This window comes from Rhipicephalus microplus, chromosome 2, assembly GCF_043290135.1.
Source record: "Rhipicephalus microplus isolate Deutch F79 chromosome 2, USDA_Rmic, whole genome shotgun sequence".
Lineage (NCBI taxonomy): Eukaryota > Metazoa > Arthropoda > Arachnida > Ixodida > Ixodidae > Rhipicephalus > Rhipicephalus microplus.
Genome location: NC_134701.1, coordinates 159,518,732 through 159,536,119, shown reverse-complemented (window position 1 = coordinate 159,536,119; position 17,388 = coordinate 159,518,732). Strand labels below are relative to the sequence as shown.

General features: G+C 44.1%; 1 protein-coding gene across 2 annotated transcripts in view; it reads right to left on the bottom strand.

The window, feature by feature from the left end:
• LOC119170645 (ras-related protein Rab-7a) overlaps positions 1-17,388 on the bottom strand; it is a 47,437-nt gene that overhangs the window by 7,015 nt on the left and 23,034 nt on the right. The window contains exons 1-5 of one of the 2 annotated variants that reach the window (XM_075886969.1): positions 4,164-4,207; positions 3,648-3,924; positions 3,463-3,556; positions 2,610-2,669; positions 2,148-2,260 (exon numbers count right to left, since the gene is read on the bottom strand). In XM_075886969.1, coding sequence (XP_075743084.1) covers positions 2,148-2,260; positions 2,610-2,669; positions 3,463-3,556; positions 3,648-3,760 — 380 coding nt within the window. In that variant the 5' untranslated portion in view covers positions 3,761-3,924; positions 4,164-4,207. Of the gene's footprint in view, positions 1-2,147; positions 2,261-2,609; positions 2,670-3,462; positions 3,557-3,647; positions 3,925-4,163; positions 4,208-17,388 lie in introns of those variants that run through there. The other variant, XM_075886968.1, reaches the window with a different exon arrangement.

Genomic DNA, 17,388 nt, shown 5'->3' with positions numbered 1-17,388 from the left:
TATAAGAGGCTGGGTATAGTATACGATAAGTGCCTTTGGTTCACAAAGAAAGAAGTGTGCACAGAAAATGCACGCTCAAACGGTGCGCTTCGCTGCCCCTGTACACACTGCACAAGACAGCACCACATTTAAGGTGCAACAGTATCATGCCCAAGCAATGACACACTTTCACCAAGTCTCTCTGCTCCTTTAAAGCTCACCTCTTTGAAGCGTCAATTTGTAACTCGTATCACACGGGCTACCAGATTAAAATGTAGTACAGCAACTTGTGGTTATTAAAGGGCCAATCAACGGGCTCCGAATTTCCCTTACACCCACGAAACAAGCTCGGCAATCCGTAGAGTACACCGCAGCGATAAGGCTTTCTGAATATTGCAACGCTGCGTGCCGCGCAGTCTCGATTTCGAAGAACAATTACCGTGCTCCTTTCCTACGCCTGACCAATCCACCTTCCACGTGCAGTGACACAAAGTCGGTAATTGGCGACTTGATGCAGCTCGTCAATTGGTCTAAATCAGGTCTCAACAAACAGTATTTAAGTCCACGTCAGTTTCTATTCCATCTCACACCTACGAAACTGCCCCTTGTTTCTTGGCACTGCGGTGATACAGTTTTGGCCTGGCAGTTGTTGCATGTGCATTCCTCGCTCAGCTACAGCTCAGCACAGCGCCTGCACGCACATGCTTTGCTCTCGACACAAACAACACAAGTAAAAAGCGTTGCTCCTTTGTCAGCTGCAAATGAAGAGACTATGCCGCACTATAATTGCATGATCGGGTGAACCGCATTGAAAATTGAAAGGGGCCACTGCCAATCAGACATTGACCGTACTGGTCTTCAGCAAGTTCAAATAGTCAAATTCTAATGCAAATCTAATCGAATAGCAGGCACTCTTATAAAAACATTCGAAATTCGGAATAATCAGAAACCCCTAATAAATATGACAGCGAGCTCACGCCATCCGTTTTCCTACATGTTTATTTGTTCAATGTCATTGCCAGGTGCATTTGTGACAATGAAGTACTGAGGTGCACGTTCGTTTTTAAATGAAGTAGTTGAGAGTTTGCACTCATTGTGTTTTCTTAATCATCTTTAGTGCTATGGATCTAATCTGCAGGCAGTGCCATGTTACATCAGCCATAGCAGTGAAACAGGGTGAAAGCATACAAGACGAAGACAGGGAAGAGACTTGACCCACTTCTATGTCCTCATCTTATTCACTTTCACCCTGTGTCATGCTAAACCAAAAAGCCAAAACGACTACCCTAGTGAACACCACACTGAACTTGCACAAACGCTGTCACCCAACTAAGGACTAATGTTAATTTGCTTTGAATGCATTCCAATTGATTCCTGTGAGGCAATGTTAAAATAGGTGTAAATTTAAATTTAAATTAATAAAACAACACACTGTATTTACTCAACTGTAACCACAATTGTGACATGACAGGTGCCTATTTATTGTGTCCTGAAAGAAAAAAAATAATTGTGTGCATCACTCCACTCCCTATACTGCTCGGATTTTGCTATTAAATTGTAATGCAAGGGTCGGCTACAGGTCTCTGGATTCTGACAATAAAACTTGTGTTGAATTCCAGTAAATATAGTATCAGTTGTTCCCAATGAGGCTGTCAGAGTTCTTTGCTGATGACTTCTACTACATACCAAGCAGTACAATATTATAGATGCCAAGTGACTGTGACGACTGAAAATGCTTAAATCTTGAAGTGCAGCTAAAGAGAACACAGCCCTAAAGCTTGAATGGATATTAATCAGAAAAATGACTTCAGTTGTATTCCACAATATACTGAGAATGGCACTCTTGCTGAGAAGACAATGCATAAGCCACAAAATTCACAAGGTGATATTGGTGGTGGCAATGATGGTGGCAATTATTACAATTCAGCAATATGATGTTACAGCTTTGAACATTCATCATGAAGTTGATGGAAGTTCCATTTTTAATAATAGAGCCTGTGATCATGAACTAAAGAGTTCTCAAATTTTTTTTTCCAGAAACAATCGATGCACTATTTACCATTCACTTTGCAATTGAAAGTGCATCAAATTAAGCTAACATTTATTAATTGCTGCCCTCTTTAACTCTACCCACCTAATGAATAAATGCTCATGAGCACTGCACTTACATTAATGCCTTGAAGCTTTCTCGACTTGTGACGTCATAGGCCATGATTGCGACGTCCGCATTTCTGCAGTAGAAAATGCTCAGGCCAAGATAGCGTTCTTGCCCCGCTGTATCCTGGGGTGAAAATGAAATGTGCACATGTTAATAAACAAGAACTGGGCACCCAAGGCAGACCAGCCTTAAGCATGTAGCACAAATGCGACTAACCCTGTATCGACTAGCACAATCCTTATCTCATGCTATCTATTCTTTAGATAGCACTTCAGCTGCCTCATCTTTGTAGCCAAAAGGAAAACAAATGTTCTCAGAGATTACCGGCAAATGAAGTTTGCAACAACAATATGCAAGATGTGTATAGCATTCACCGTGACAGCGCTTACTCTCAAGCTGTGAATCCTATGTGAAAACAAAAGCAATGAATTTATGCTGAAAAAAAAAAACAGTATAAAAGAGGAATCCTTACCCATATTGCAATATTGTGTTTCCCCCTCATTTTCAACGTGAATGCCGCACCGAGGGTAGCCTGCACAAACAGAGTGTGCAAATGATTAGTGTGACAGCCGATGGAATTGCGCTCACACCAGTTAAAGCTGCTCAAGCTGACCAACTCTTATACATTTAGAACAGGCCCAGCAATGGATCCTCACATTTCAGACTGCTGGATTCCCAGCCAGCTGTGACGATAAGCTGGTAGCTACAGTTACTGCAGTGTACAAGCTGTACTGAAAGGAAAAATCTAGCAGTAGTCTATAGAACATGGTGAAAAAGGCAGATTTTGTTCAATGAAAAAGCTTTCATTTGGATAAGTGCACTTTGTAACCTGTAAGCATTTATGTGACATTCATTTCTTTTAGCCCTGTGATAAAAGAAATTAGAGTGGACACGTACATTTGGCTTGCTATAGCCTAGTACATAAGCTTAATAAAACACTTGTGCAGGTAAATGTAAGATACATATAATCCTGAATGTTCCCACGCCCAGTATATTGCACTTAAAATGTGTATCTTCGGGGCATTATTGTGCAAGACCTACAATAACACTTGCGCTATCGGAGTGGGCGCAAATGAGCAAGCGTTAAGCAGGCTGCACATCCCGAAACCTGGGTTTGTGTTGACGAACGTAAAGCCGGAGATAAGGCGGCAGGCCGTGACCCGCATACTGGCCTCGTAACGGAGCACGCTGTAATGCGTACAAGTTTTAAAATTCGGGCAAAGCTAAGCGGGAAGGTAGCAGTGAAAAGTGGCAAGCGGTAACACGGAGGCGCCAAGCACGGGGACATGTCACAAACGAAGGCGGAAGCACGATCCAGCACTTACTTTGGGAAACTCTTCAAACCGCTTCTCGAGGTATCGAACGAGGAGGCACGTTTTGCCGACATTCGACTCTCCCAGGATAATCACTTTTAGGTCCCTGCGCAGAAAACGAACGAAATGTCGAATTAGCATCAACTCGCGGTTGCTCCCCGCATTGCACAGGTCTAAGGCAGCACTACTTTACGTACGCTGTCTGAAGTTGGGCGCTCATGTTTGCTCGTGTAAGCGCACAGCTCGGCCGGCGTTGACGTTTCGCTCGCCCTTCGAGAGTCCCAGGCTGGGCGGACAGCAAGTGCGGCATGTTCGAGCGGAAGGCCGGGTTGTGGATGCTCGGCTTGTAGTACGTCGCGGCTGCCTTATCGGATCCATGGCCGAAGGGGCGGGGAGCCTTCACTCTCTCCCCAGACAGGCAGGAACCGTGCTTGTTTGCGTAGATGCTGCTGACGCACCCGTGCGCAGTATGGCCTGCGAGAAGAGATAGCATTGAAAAAGCCCGCGCAGGCCGGCCGGCTGGGGGAACGCGCGGACTGCTTAATTTGTGGCGCCAGAAAGATCGCGCGCGCAGAACAATGCTACTGTTACACTTGGGTTATGTTCTGACGCGAACAGGCAAATACCATAAGAAATGCAGCAGCAGCTTGCTTACAGAACACGACGAGACACAAGATGAGCCGCCACAGGCCAAATCAAATGTGTTAACCCACCTAAACTGCTAAGTTGCGCTTGAGCATACACCAATGCAGGAACCAAAAAAAAAAAAAAGCGTCAAGTCATTGATTGGTTCAGAAGCCAAGCCGTAGCCACTTGGTGAGCGTCGGTTTCGTTTCACGCGTGCTTGATATGTGTTGACTCATATTACGCGTACTGGTTTTCTCAGTCAATACCACTGCCATTGCAAGATGACTAAGAGATAATGTGGTGATTCATGCAAATATTCCAAGGTGTCTAGTACATGCGTTGTTTAAAATATGTATGACAGTAATGGAAGAGCCAAAGATGAAAATACAACAATACTCAAGATCGAACGAACAATTAAAAATAATTGATCGGGTTTAATGCCACAAAACTATGATACGATTATGAGAAACTCTATCATAAGTTCAAAGAAACCAGATAAGATACTTCTTTTATTGGAAAAATGTCGTTTGTTTTCGGACGTTAAACCCCACAAATCAAACAAATCATCAAAAAGATCGTTTGTGGCAAGGTGGTTAAATATTTTCTTTCTCTGGCATAATCTATCTGATTCATATGTGGGGTTTAACGTCCCAAAACCACCATATGATTATGAGAGATGCCGTAGTGGAGGGCTCCGGGAATTCACTCTGGTGTATCATCTAAAATTCGCTATTCAAAAGAGGCCCCGATTAGTTCATAGTTTCTGTTCAACATTTATTTCCTGGTGAACGAATGAGCGCGAAGCGACTTATTTATTTTTATTTGAGATTTGAATTTTTATTGTGCTCGTGACCGGAATAATTTACCAGTTTCTGACAGCTCTCACGTTACCAGTTTTTCATGTTCTGGAACAATCTATCAGATGCATCATGCGCAGTAATATGAATGAAATAAAACATTTGTATTTAATGTCTTCAACATCGCAGCTTCTGTCATTTGGTCCTGGTCATTGCAAAACATGATAATAAGAATGATAATAAATAATAGAGGCCAATTGAGCAAACCAGTCGCTTTTTTTTTTTTTGCCACACTTAGGGAACTTGGCTTTAAAAGCTGAAAAGCACAGTTACGCCATTGACGAACTATGCGAAAAGTGACTGTAGTGGTTGTCCACCACTACGGTCACTTTAATTTAGTTAATTCTTATTTCTGTAAAACTGTGACATATTGACTGATTCTGCCTGCGCTAGTGCGCAGCTGTTCATCCTCAATCAGCTGCTATAGTAACGTGAAGTCCAGTTGTAAACTGTTCTTGCACAACGCGACAATATCTTATAGCAAGTGTGTGCATGACAAAGTGAAGCGAGACGTAGCGGAGGTATATATTCACGACGTAGGAAATGCTGGCGGGGGTTGGCGGAAGGAATTCCGGTTGGAATCAGATCACGCACCGTATAAGGTTGTTAGGGAGGTCATTGCCGCCTGCAATAAGTCGAAGGAGAAGGCGCGTAATGTCTGCCTCGCAACTTTAATGATTTTTCAGAGTAGCACAGCGAACATCAGCAAAAACCCCTAATAAGAACAAATAATGAGGTTTTATACGACCTAAAACTGTCATATCACTACGATGGTGACGCCGTATAGTTGAGCGCTCCGGCCGGGATTCGATCCCGCGACTAGGCCGAGCACAAGACAGGAGAACTCTTGAACGTTGACTGCGTATGCACAAACCCGTTAGTTAACAACATTGTAAGGCGCTTGACTTCAGTGCTTATGCGCAACTTATTGCAGCTACGGTAAACGTGTAATTTGCGTCTACTGGAAGTAAACCATGTACTTCGTGAAAGTTTGATTTATGATTTTTTTTGTGTGTGACCGCTGCCAAAGGCGATGACATGTAAAGGTATGGTGGTGACCCCCCCCCCCCCCCAACAAAGAAAAAAAAGTGGAGTAGCGCATGTATAGTATATAACATAGTAGCTATATAGTAGCTCACGAGCTACTATAGGCTGATAACCACCCTAGACGATTCAGAGTGGGACGTTTTGTAGTAGTTTGCTACGTGCAATATCGCGCGATAGCTATATCTTTCGACGTTCTGCCCTTTGAACCAAAGTGATGTTATTCTTGATGAGCGATTCGACGAGCGTTCTGCACGTCTCAAGCCACGCACGCATTCCCATTCGCAGTTTCACTTTGTACGAACGTATTCGGGCTACCAAGATTTCACTTGGTGCGCATTTTCAGCCCGCATTGCTCGGTTTCCTTTTGTCATTGAGATGGCATAAAATTATGTGAACTAATAGAAGGCCCTGATGCTACCTACCAAACAATTATTGGCATATCATAGAATGACTTCGAGTCAAGCTACACTTTTTAAGTTGCCTTTTAGTTTCGGAGTGAACAAATAGTTTTAGCGCATGCAGCTTTCATGGAAACGCAAAATCCGCATCCTCAGCCGTTCCTCAAAGCGCTTAATACCTGAAATGACGTATATAACGCTGCCCGTTCCCGCGCGGCAAATCAGAAAATATCACAGCTAGCCTGTTTAACCACTGACTCTGTCTAGGAAATCAGACGATAAATGTCCGTTTTCCTCGCTATATATCAATCAGTTTAGCGAGACCTGATCTGATTAAGTGCATACAAGACGGGGTCAGAAGTCTCATTGTCCAAGATAAACGTGCGCATATACAAAAAAGTGACATTCTTTCTTTTCTTCATCCTCTTGAAAAAAAAAAATGGCAACATATCCACAGAGTGAATGATGGAGAGTGGGGCGAAGCATCCGTCCGTCCATTCGTTCTTGCTTGAGTACGTCCATGCGTGCGTCTGTGTGGCCGCCCGTGCGTCCACTCGCCCGTCCGAGCGTGCGCCTGTTCGTGCGTCCGCACGTCCATCTGTGCGTCCGTCCCTGCTTTCATCCATGCATCCACTCCTGAGTCCGTCCATGCGTCCATCCGTTCGTTCGTCCGTAGATAGTGCGCAATGTCCATAGATAGTGCTAGTCAGATAGTGCTTAATGTACATGACAATAACTGCTAAGGGGTAATGAGAGACAGGAGAATTCGGCTTTTAGTTAACGTGTACGCTGCGATTTTTTTATTGTTCAACAACGCACAGAAGAAATCTCCCACCGGCACCATCTTTGAGGTCAAAATCCAAGACTGGTTACACACTACGACTTCTGCTATTATTACTACGAGGGACGAACGGGTGACACTTTAAGAAGCTTCGCCCCTAAAAAAAAGTGCGTCCTTGTTGGCACGACTGCCTTAAATGTTATTGACTAATTTGAATGTTATCAGTGTGACCAATAAAATGTAATGAATTATCCAGTAAGCACACTGAAACGGCTAATGAAGTAGTCACTGCAGTAATGTCACTTGCTTCGCTGATTTGCACTCTAGCTGATTATTACCATTGTGGCACATGGTCTAACGTTTATGAAGATCGAGTGCTGAACCCGAATGTGGGGGAGCGAACCCCGCACGCGGCTGCCGCATTCAATGGGAGCGAGATTCCATAGGCGCGTGCGTTTAGACTTTGGTAAACGTTAGGAACCGCAGGGGGTCGAAATTTCCGGAGCCCTCTGCCATGGCGTCCCTGATAATCATATCACGGTTTTAGGACGTAAAGCCCCATATATTATTAAAAATAAAACAAAGTTTGAAAAGAAAAGAGCTACGGAGTTTATTGCAGCGTTCTCCACTACAGTTTGTGAATCCCATCCGCAGCGAGTGGTAGCGATAAACGACTAGAATCGAACGGATAAGAAAAGATAAAGCGCTGACGAGCGGTGTGCTCCCTTCACTCATCCCATCGTACAGCCATCCAGTTTACCCAATGTTGTCTTTGTGCGGCCGATGTGAGATTACAAATGTGTGGAAACTTGTTGAACGAGTTCACCGTGACGCGGTATCAGAGGACAGGACATTTCCCGTTCGTTTCTTGCCCCAGTAAGCACCTTTTAAACGGCCGTTCCTCATTAAGTTCTTGGGCTTCCCTTGCACGATGCGATTATTACGCATGTCGTAGTGGAGGAAGCAAGATTAATTTTGACCAGCTGTATGGGGATGTTTAACGTGCACGTAAACGTGAGTGCACGGGCACTTTTTTTTCTTTACTTCCCCGAAATCGAGACACGTCCGCCGTGGCCGAGATCGGACCGTAGGCTTTCATTTATCCAAATAAATAAAAGAAAGAAGAGAATTGACCATTCATGAATGAATCTTTGATGCAGCTGACCAGCCGCGGACTCTCAGTTAGCTCAGTTTCTGTGATACACACAGTTGTAACGAGGTGCTGGTTTCTCCTCTTGGTTTCATGACCATGTTTCGACAGGAGTGAAATGCAGACGCAATCCTGAATTTATAAACTCATGTTCATGCTCCCTCGTGGTGGCAATCTATCCAAATCCACTCCCTCCACCCCACCGTTTTTTGTTAACCCACTGTACATCGTCCTACACAATTGACTGTTCATGAACGGAATGCTCAGAACGGAATTATTACGACCGATTCCGTCATCTCGTTACCCAGGCTATGCCGTTGCTAATCGGTTACGGTGCTATGCTGCCGACTCAAAGGTCGCCGGTTCGATGCCAGCCGCGGCGGTCGCACTTCGATAAAGGCGAAATGCTAAAGGCTCGTGTACACGTTAAAGAACATCAGATGGTTGAAATTTTCGGAGCCCTAAAGTATGACACCCCTCGCAATCATACTCTGGCGTTTGGACGTACTAAATCCAGATATTCTTATTACCCTCGCAAATTATACGCTATATACACTAGCCTACTCTATTCATAGTGGGCACCCGGCAACAAAATACGTGATCATACTAAATTTCACTGCATCATATGATAATTGCAGCACTACATCGTATCTGCTCCAGAAATCCTCCTATAACCTCGGCACAGTTCATTAGATTCCGAAAGCACAACACTCCGGCGACGTAACCAAATATTTTATTATGCGAATGAAATGAAAGGACGTGCGCACAAGCCTGACTGATTAGTTTTATTAAATAAACTTGCCTTCATCTTGAACAGTATACAGCGGTGGACGCAGTGACGGTAAAAACGGGCTGTAGCTAATTCTCGCGGTGGCTGACGGTATAGCGGCATGAGCTTTCAACTTTAACCGTTTCGTGCCACGTGAGTCATATAGTTGAATCACCACATGACCCCCCCCCCCCCCGAACCTGCTCTGTATATAACATGTACAACTTAAACAGGAGTGAATCCAGCCACTCATTCTAGGAGGGAGGGGGGGTCACGCCTGAGGTAAGATTAGAGTGGGAGGGCGGACATGACTTTTTTTTTTTGTTTTACGATAGCAGAAAATTCCTTCATAGCATAAATACTGTAATTGCGTGCTCAGTGTGGTTTCACTCATTTGTCCTAATTGGTGATAGGCGGTGGACTACGAGCACTGAAGTGAAAAGGGGGGGGGGGGGGGTGCTGACACAGACTACGGTGTGTGTGTGTGTGTGTGTGTGGGGGGGGGGGTTATCGCCCCTACCACCTCCCCCTTTGGGTCTGCCACTGAAGTCGGAACGCTTATAGAATGTTAGGTAACTCCATAAGAGAGGATTGCACGTTAACCATCTGAAATACACACTGCTACTGTTTGATCCACTTAAGACGTAAGCCCGTCTCTAAAAACTTTGATGTCTGGTTCTGTATTTACTCTATTTTATAGGTTCCTACATATAGTTTACGAGAGTTGACAGTTGTAGCTAACCAATTTATATTGATCGTGCAGCTTGATCTTACTGCTGCCATTTCGCTACAATCGATACCTTCCATTTGAAAAATTGATTTGCTGCACAATCTTGAAGGAAAAAAAGGGAGACAGGAAAGAGCGCAGACTACCAACTGTTTATTGACGTTTCTTGAAGCCAATATATACGCATGCTACGCTGCGCTTCCACAATGCGCACAACACCAAAGATGCCGCAAACAAAGCCGTCCCAAAACAAAACAATTCAAAAGTGATTGATTGATTGATATGTGGGGTTTAACGTCCCAAAACCACCACAATTCAAAAGTGACTGCCACCACAATGACAAATGCGAAAATGGCAAATTACAAAGGTGATACCCACCACAATCTAAACTGCGTATTCCCAAGGTGTGCGCTCTTATTTAATCTAAAACCTATCTTTTAGTATTTTTGGTATTTTTATTGCACCAAGCATCAACAAAGGCGTGAAAATATGAAACGTACTCTAGAGACTTTTGTTTAAAAACACTTAAAATAGCGCTTAGTTCGAATAAAACAATAAAATGACAATTTTCTAGTCACTCCAAGCAGCCCCAAGTGAGCGAACCCGAAGAAGCAGTACGCCGAGAGAGTAAAAAAATATAATAACAAACATAAACCCTTACAAAACATTACGTAGCGTCGCATGCGAAATAAAACAGGAACACTCATGAACAAAACAAAAGAAGAGAAGTAGAAGAGAACACAATGCAAGACGTTACCCACAACATTACACATGACCATGTAGGAAGACCATTTCCCTGTCCAAAAGTGACATTGATGGCGTGCTTATGCACTTGTCATTAAATTGCCTGATATAGTACGCTTCGATAATCTCCCTTTCGGTCTTTTCACGTGCCTTAGCCATGACTGACGCATTCTTAAACCGGGGGGTGCAACCGCATGTCCAACAGTGGAAATCTAAATGACCACAATTTTTTTTCTTTTACGGCCAGACAGTGCTCACGCAAGCGTTCGTTGAGGCAACGCCTTGTCTGCCTTATGTACACCCTCCCACACGACAAAGGGATCATATATACAACAGCAAATACACACCTATTGAACAGATTCGCATGCTTTTTTGGGCATTTTGCATTCTTCTGTTTAGTCATTAACGAACATATCTGACCTAACTTTGTGGGCACTGAAAACAGTACATCAACACCATACCTATTAGCCACCTTTTTTACATTGTGGGAAATACTATGTAAGTACGGCATAACATAAATAGGCCGCCTATTCCTTCCTCCGACGCTTGGAACCCCGCCCTTGTATTTTTTAAGAAGGCATTCGCAAGCACTAGCTAAAATCTGTGCCGGGTATCCAGCCACGCCCAGGCGAGCTATACCTGATTCTAGAAGCTTTCAAACATGAGATTGATTGATATGCGGGGTTTAACGTCCGAAAACCACCATATGATTATGAGAGACGCCGCAGTGGAGGGCTCCCGGAAATTTTGACCACCTGGGGTTCTTTAACGTGCACTCAAATCTGAGCACACGGGCCTACAACATTTCCGCCTCCATCGAAAATGCAGCCGCCGCAGCCGGGATTCGAACCCGCGACCTGCGGGTCAGTAGCCGAGTACCTTAGCCACTAGACCACCGCAGCGGGGCCTTTCAAACATGAGATGAGGGCAAGACTTGTCGAGGGCTGCCTCACAAGCTGACAACAGAATGCCCCTCTTAATCAACTTCGAGTGCGCGCTATCAAAAGGCAACAAGCCTTTCTTCGGCACAGATTTTAGCTAGTGCTCGTGGCAGTCACTTTTGAATTGTTTTGTTTTGGAACGGCTTTGTTTGCGACATCTTTAGTGTTGTGCGCATCGTGGAAGCACAGCGTAGCATGCGTCAATGAACGTCAATAAACAGTTGGTAGTCTGCGCCCTTTCCTGTCTCCCTTGTTTTCCTTCAAGTTTGTGCAGCAAATCAATTTTTCAAGTATGAACCAACTAGTCTGCAAAAAAGTATTGCTTCAACGATACCTTCCATGTGGTATCACAGACGCAGCATCTCAATGATCTAATATTCAAACATGGCGACCACGGTGACTTCATTTTTTTATTTATTTATTTATTTGTACCCTCAAGGCTCAAGAGGGGAGTGGGTTAGAAGGTTATACAAAAAACTAAAAAGCAGCAACAAAAGTAGTAAGCAGATAAGTACAAAAATACATGGGCCCTAATCATACAATGTTAGCTAGTGCTGCACGAAACTGATGGTTGTCTTCGATTGCGGCGGTCAGTCCGGGAAGGCGGTTCCAATCTTGTGACGTCCGAGGAATAAATGACTGAAAGAAGGCATTGGTGTTGCATGGTATTGTTCCTACTTTGTGTCGGTGATCCATACGAGAAGAAATATATGAAGGAGGAGTAATTAACTCACTGAATAGGGGCGAATTATGGTAGTAAATTTTGTGAAAGAGACAGAGGCGAGAGTGTTCGCGGCGCGAAGTTAGAGTGGGTAATTGAAGCAAGTTTTTCATGGACGTGACACTTGCCGCACGGGTGAAATTACCGAGAATGAAACGTGCTGCGTTGTTCTGCACGAGCTCAAGTGATGTCACCAGATAGTCATGGCTCGGGTCCCAAATGGATGATGCATATTCGAGTTTAGAACGAACCAATGATTTATACAAAAGTGTTTTTAAAGAGGTAGGTGCAGAAAAGAAGTTGCGGCGAAGGTAGCCAAGCAGGCGATTAGCATTATTAATAACGGTATTAATATGAAGCGACCAGGTAAGATCAGTTGTTATGTGAATTCCCAGGTATCGGTACGACGTCACAGGTTCAAGAAGTGTGTTGTTAAGGTAATAGGAACCCGTCGAAAGGGCTGTTCTTGAAATGCGTAAGACTTTGCATTTAGTTGTATTAAGTTCCATTAACCATTGCTCACACCAGTTAGAAATTGCATTAATGTCCGATTGCAGTGCCGTAACGTCGTTATCGTTGTTAATTTCTCGAAAAATAACACAGTCATCTGCAAACAAGTGAATATTAGAGAGAACACAGCTAGGTAGGTCATTAACGTATATCAAAAACAAAAGTGGTCCCAAGACAGAGCCCTGGGGAACGCCGGAATGAACAGAACTGGGGGGAGAGTCATAGTTATTGGCTGTGACGAACTGGAAACGATTAGAAAGGAAATACTCAATCCATGCAAACAACTTAGGATCTAGATTTAACTTGCTTAGTTTGTAAAGGAGTAGTTTGTGAGACATTTTGTCAAAAGCCTTGGAGAAGTCGAGGAAGATACAATCAGCGGATGAACGGCGATCTAAAATTAAGTGTAGCTTGTGGGTTAATGAAAGCAATTGGGTCTCGCACGAGAACTTCTTTCGAAAACCATGTTGCGTGGGTGAGAAGAAAGAGTTAAATTCAAGAAATTTGACCAGATGTGAAAAAATTACATGTTCGAGAATTTCGCATGGAATGCTTGTTAGTGATATGGGTCGGAAATCGTTAGGCGTGTGTTTGTTACCGGACTTATGGAGTGGCACCACCTTCCCAACTTCCCAATCCGCCGGCAGGATGCTCGTGTCGAGGGTCTGCTGGAATATTTTGCACAAAATGATAGAGGAATACACAACAGTACTTTTTAAGAACTTCGTATTAATAAGGTCAACACCGGGGCTCGATGAGGGTTTCAGTGACTGGATTATTTTACTTACACCACCTGGGTCAGTAACAATGGGGTCCATGGAGAGATAATTACAGTTTTGAAGTTCAGGTATTGAGGGGTTAGAAGAAACAACAAAGTTCTGGCAAAAAACTGCATTGAGTAGGGAAGAACATTCGCTACTGGGTATAATGGAACCATCTGGCCCAGTCATTGTAATACTATTCGTTTTAGAAGGAGTGATCACACGCCAAAATTTTTAGGGTCGTTAATAAGCATAGAAGGAAGGGTGCGCTGAAGAAAGTGTGATTTGGCAAGTTTTACTGCTGCAATGTATGCTTTGTTGGCGGTTGTGTATGCGTTCCATCGGTAATCACTCGGGGATTTTTTAGCCAGACGATAGCAGCGCTTTTTTCGATTAGACAGCCTGTTTAACTGCTTGTTGTACCAAGGCGCCTCCGGGTTAGAATTTATTGTGCGCAGAGGGATGTATTTATCAGTTAGTTCATGAACTTTATTTTTAAATAGGTTCCAGTTTTCTTGAACGGTACGCGTATCAAAATGCAACAAGAAAATGTCCAGAAAGCAAGCTAGTTCGTTGTTAATAGTTTCAAAGTCTGCTCTTGAGTAGTCGCGAATTTGCTTAGTTGAGGTCGTAGCCTTGCTTAGTGGAACGTTTATATTAAATGAAAGGAGCGAGTGGTCGCTCAGACCGGGTAAGTATGAAATCGGGGAAGCAAAATTAGCGTGCGTAGTTAATATAAAATCTAGTATGTTCGCGGTCTCTTGCGTGGTTCTAGTCGGTTCGGAAACGAGCTGGGAAAAAGAAAATAATGAACAAAGATTGAGAAATTCTGTTGTTGGAGATGAAGGTGGTTTGGATGCGGGGGTTTCCGAGGACCAAGAAATATGTGGGAAGTTAAAATCACCCATAAGGAATATAGGAGCAGTGGGGTGTCGTGTAGAAACAATATTCAGCGCATCGTGTAGTTCAGACACAAACGTTGGGGGATATGAAGGTGGACGGTAACAAACACCCATAACAAATTTCCGGTGCCCAATGTCAACGCAAGACCATACAGATTCTAAATCAGTGTGAACGTGAATTAAGTGAGATGGATAAGACTTTTTTACAGCAAGTAATACGCCACCGCCTTGACGCAAGGTGCGATCGCAGCGATAAATGTTAAAACAGGACACGTCGAAGATTTCACTATCATGAATGTGTGTGTGCAACCATGTTTCAGTTCTTCACATCGCGCGCGGATTGTTTCACAGTTGTGGAGAGCGGGCAATTTCTTACTGAACCATGGATTGTCACTAAGGTATTCATCGCATCGCTGAAGTTACGCTTGTTGCAATGTCGGGTTTCTTGTAAACGTAGTTGCTCGGTGCGCTAGTTCTCAAAGATGACAACCATGGAGACGTGAATGGAAGCTACCTATAACACATTTTCGTATTATTTAACACCGATTCACTGATACTAATTAGTCTGAGCAGCAGCAGTTTGCAGCACGAACGATGGTAATGTTGCCCCATCACGACGACTTTCAGATTGCAAACGCAAATGAGCCGCGGGTTCCGTTTCCTGCTGCGGCATGCCGCTCTTCCCCCCAGGCGAAATACACAAGCCTGTGCAGCTGGTTTTCAGGTTGTCAATACCAATCCAGACTTCCACATCACGGCAGCACTTACAATTTTGCTGTCGGTCTTGCATGTTTCTCCATGGTTCTGGTGCGTAAAATACGATATTTTTAAAGACGATAGTCTTTTTTGGGGACCATCGACGCAAAAATTTTGGTCTGTCTGTCTATTTGTCCACCCTTAACGGTACCCTAAATGGCACCAAAGTGACCAAACAATTTTCCAAACGGCCGACCCTATCCGCAGTGCCCACCAATATTGCTCAAGGTTCAGCGTTCATACTTGCGCGATTGTCAATTAAAAACCAATTATTGCGCATATCTGAGGCACCATAACAATAAGTCAATATTATGTATGTGTATTTATTACTATATAAAAAGGCATACATAAGTTATTTTAAGGATCGTAGCTTTTATGATGCTGCGGTGGCCATGCAACGTTTGCACGAAACGGCGTTTTCAACGCTTTGCTAAGAGGACACGGTGGTGGCACCTACCCGTCGCCTTGCGTCCTACACCTTGTCACCTCAGAGACGGGCGCGCACGGCGCGCTCCCCGCTTTCCCGGATATCTGCCAGATAGCGCTCATGTCTCGCGTGTGAAGTTCCGCTCGTTCGGCTCCACTGCACGCTCGAGGCACTCTAACACAGTGCCTCCAGAATACCATTTACCAATTTTCTTGCACAGAACATAAATAAACGTTTTGTTCACTCTCTCCAGACGCGAGACTATCGTCTTTCAACGACATTTGCGGTGTAACATGCAGATACGGTGCCAATTTTGTTTACTGATTAATTATTACAGCAACACCATTGCTGACTCACAGGTTGCGGGATCGAATCCCGGCTGCGGCCACTGCATTTTCGATGGAGGCGGAAATGTTGTAGGCCCGTGTGCTCAGATTTGGGTGCACGTTAAAGAACCCCAGGTGGTCGAAATTTCTGGAGCCCTCCACTACGGCGTCTCTGATAATCATATGGTGATTTTGGAACGTTAAACCCCACATATCAATCAATCAGCAACACCATCGAAGATAATTCACCTAAGGAAAGTGGTGCCTCCAGCACGTCATACGTGTAAAAAAGAACAAATGATAGGCGTGAATTATATATGCCGACTTATATTCTGCACGCGCTCACTCTCCAAAGAAAACAAATATCAGCAGACCCCACGTACTTTCGCAATCGGTGTTATGCGAAGCATAACACCGATGCATGCGGGTGGAAGATGATTGCGTTGAAATTTTTTTATTGAGTGATAGATGACAAAGTGGCACTAAAGGTATGTACAAATGCACGCATAGGCATATGTTAAACATCCGCATATGTTTTATATAAGCAATTGTTTACAGTCGCGTATACTGATACAAACAACAACGTGGATATTAGCAACGCCAGAAGTGGTAAGCAGATACGAGGCGCTGGTGCTCGCGAGAATGGTTGTCCTAGGCACTGCAACATGGATCAACTTCAGCGGATCGCACCTAACTACAATTGACGTTAACCAGACGTTACGGCTCTATCGTAGGAGTGCATATATAATGTTTATAAAATTCAAAAGCCAGCACTGCAACCACGAATATCGGGGTCTGTTTGAAAAGTAGTTTTGTGACGTGGCGTAGCTCTGGTGTAGAGTACTTGATTGCCACACAGAAGGCTGCAGTTCGATTCCTCCTCGCAGCATGACATTTATTCTTTGCATCCATCGTGTCAACGCAGCCGATGTCAGGATTTCTTCTCACAGCTTTAAAATTACTCATGTTTGTTCTCGCCGTTTCTGGGTAGATATAAACTATCAGTCACCTGTGGAACATTACCGCATACCTGTGTAACATACCCACCCGCGGATATGTGCCGCGCGTGTGGTAGAAAGCGTCTGATGAGGCACGCGACGGGATTGTGACATTGTCCATGTTATGATCAGCGTGTGATATTCGTCAAAACATGTTGCCCTCCGACACTAGTTTTGGTTTAACCCCAGTTAGGGGGAGGGGGTGAAAGCACCCAGACGTAGGCGGATAGATAGATAGATAGATAGATAGATAGATAGATAGATAGATAGATAGATAGATACATAGATAGATAGATAGATAGTGTGACGACGGAGAGATTGACGAGCACACAAAGCGCCTCAAACAAATACGATTTATCGATCGCAGGAAACAGACTGCAACGACTTCTTCGCCTTTTACCCTCGGCCAAAGACACTCGCGCTCCTTCGTTGTCCTCACCACTGGCACATACGCGCGTCATTATTTCCCCTTAAAAAAAAACATCGTCCCGATGTT